Raw genomic sequence first — 2,252 nt, 5'->3', positions numbered from 1 at the left:
GCATGATGTTCTGAGCCATCTGCCCCAGCGCAGTCGCAACAATGTGGAATATATTCTGAATAAATTGTCCGAAAGTGACGGAGGCTGGACGTCAACCAGTGAATTTGTTTATAAATGCAACACGGTGAGCGGGTCCCACATTATCGATCTGGTGAAACAGCTGACACTGCCCTTCAAATAGTCTTATAATAGTCTTCATAGTCTTCATGAATCAACTTGAACTCGTCTGAACGTTCACTTATTGTGTCACTTTTCACTTCGCACAGTCAAGATTTTAAAAGTGATGAGAAAATACCTTGGTAAAACTTTCCTCATAACCTTGTTTATGAGAGATGTAGGAAAAGCTTAATTCACCCTAAGCTCTCTCCCCTACATCAGTATGTGRTTTTCATACCCCATCTTTTACCTAAAATACCAAAAACAAATGGTTGTTTGTAGTTCTAGAGAAAAGTTTATTTATTAACAGGACTTCCTATTTCCTTTATTATTCACTTATGTTTTACTCATATGAAACCATAGCATCTTTCTTACCTCTTACACACTTAAACAGTTCTAATGAATGGTTTGTGTTGCCAGTATAGACTCCTTCTAATGTGAGAGATTAGAGAATGGAGATGTGATCAGGAGCTGGCAATTTTGAATCCCTGTACTGTACTGGCTTTTWAAATTTGTGTGGATAAGGTGAAGTGTCCACCCACCCACCCTTATTTGTCCCACTATAAAAGGCTCAGCTGCTGCCCTTACTGGCATTTCTGTGCTCCATGTGTGAAGGGACAAATACCAAAAATGTATTTCCCCATCAGGGTCTAATAAAGAATCATTATTATTAAAGGAGCCTCCAGTTTTACAACTTATCTAGGTTTATGAGGACAAGTTTGAGTGTTGTGTTTTGAATTTGTCTAAGAATATTAGTGCAGACAAAACTTAGAGATTGTATTATGTTAAATAGATCCTTACATTTGAAAAAGTATAGTTGTGTACCTGTCTGAAGAACTCTTCCATCAGACTGTGAGTCCAGTGGTAGTGAAGTGGCCAAGCTTTTGCAGGATGACTGATGTCTGCGGCGTGAAGCATCAGAGACAGAACCTTCACTTTGTCTATACTGGAAAAAGACAACAAAGCAGTTTTTGTACAGTACAACACTCCAAAGCTAAAGCCAAAACAACAGTCCAGCACAACTGAAGCTAAAAATACAAGCASAACTGCATGATGAAGCAGAAAATCTGCTTTACTACAGTGTGTTTGATAAACTGTGGTGTGTTTTTGTTGTCGTTTGCAGAGAATACACTCAGCTTTAGAAAAACACAAGCAGTACCAGCTTGCTGACAGGCTGATGACAGCGTCCTCCCTAAAATCTTATCCAAGCGTGAGGRGACAAGTGTGGCAGCCACCCACCCTCACCCCAACTTCTCGTCACCTCTGAGAGGACTGACAGGCAGGGAGGGAGAAGCTGTATGAGTCCAATCAGTACTGCTCCTATGAAAGTCCCTGCAGGGGAATCCATCTGGTCCGGCAGTCTGCAGTGCCTTCATGTTGGGCCATTTCATCAAACTCCCACTGTTGATCTGGTTGTGTCCATCAGATGGACCTCTCTCACACTTCCTGTTTCCCAGGAAGCAGCACACATGAATTTTTCATACATGGTAAGAATCTAAATAAGAAAATTTGATTGATGATGAGTTCATTTCATGGACAAAACAAGAACTGAGAAATGAGTGCTGTTTTTGTGATCTGATAATGATAAAAATCATTATTCTTTCCATGGTGGAATTGATTTGTGGTATAAGAACAAGTATTTATCTCACACACTGCCAAGCATCTTACACAATCTTTCATAAAGCTACAACACAAGATATACCAGTAAATCAAAGACCAGCAGGCATTCTTTATTTACACTTTATAAATTCACATATTTTGACACACTAGCTTGTAGAACAAATGAAAATTTGTAACTGATTTAAGTGCAGGAAGACAGTACCTTCTCCCAGATGGTTGAAGTTTGAAGCACTAAGCAAGGGGTGGATTTTGTCAATCATATTCTTTTTGAATTGCTGAACACACTCTCCTTGCAAAAGCTCTCTGTACTGTGTAATGCAATTCCTAACAATTTACTTGCTGTTGTGACATGCTTTTGTATAACATATTACAGGTGCTGGTCATAAAATTAGAATATCATGAAAAAGTAGATTTATTTCAGTAATTCCATTTAAAAAGTGAAACTTGTATATTATATTCATACAATACATACAAAC

At 38.6% G+C, this 2,252-nt stretch overlaps 1 protein-coding gene across 1 annotated transcript in view; it reads right to left on the bottom strand.

Annotated features, from left to right (window-relative positions):
- The window catches only part of LOC106537366 (calcium/calmodulin-dependent 3',5'-cyclic nucleotide phosphodiesterase 1A), a 15,790-nt gene that overhangs the window by 5,708 nt on the left and 7,830 nt on the right, over positions 1-2,252 (bottom strand). Inside the window, exon 4 of the mRNA XM_014034744.1 lies at positions 982-1,102. Within this exon, the coding sequence (XP_013890198.1) occupies positions 982-1,102 (121 nt within the window). The remainder of the gene's footprint in view (positions 1-981; positions 1,103-2,252) is intronic.

The sequence above is a fragment of the Austrofundulus limnaeus genome, unplaced genomic scaffold (assembly GCF_001266775.1).
Source record: "Austrofundulus limnaeus strain Quisiro unplaced genomic scaffold, Austrofundulus_limnaeus-1.0 Scaffold2273, whole genome shotgun sequence".
Classification (NCBI taxonomy): domain Eukaryota; kingdom Metazoa; phylum Chordata; class Actinopteri; order Cyprinodontiformes; family Rivulidae; genus Austrofundulus; species Austrofundulus limnaeus.
The sequence above is the reverse complement of the archived record's forward strand: the minus strand, read 5'-3'. Positions and strand labels throughout refer to the sequence as shown.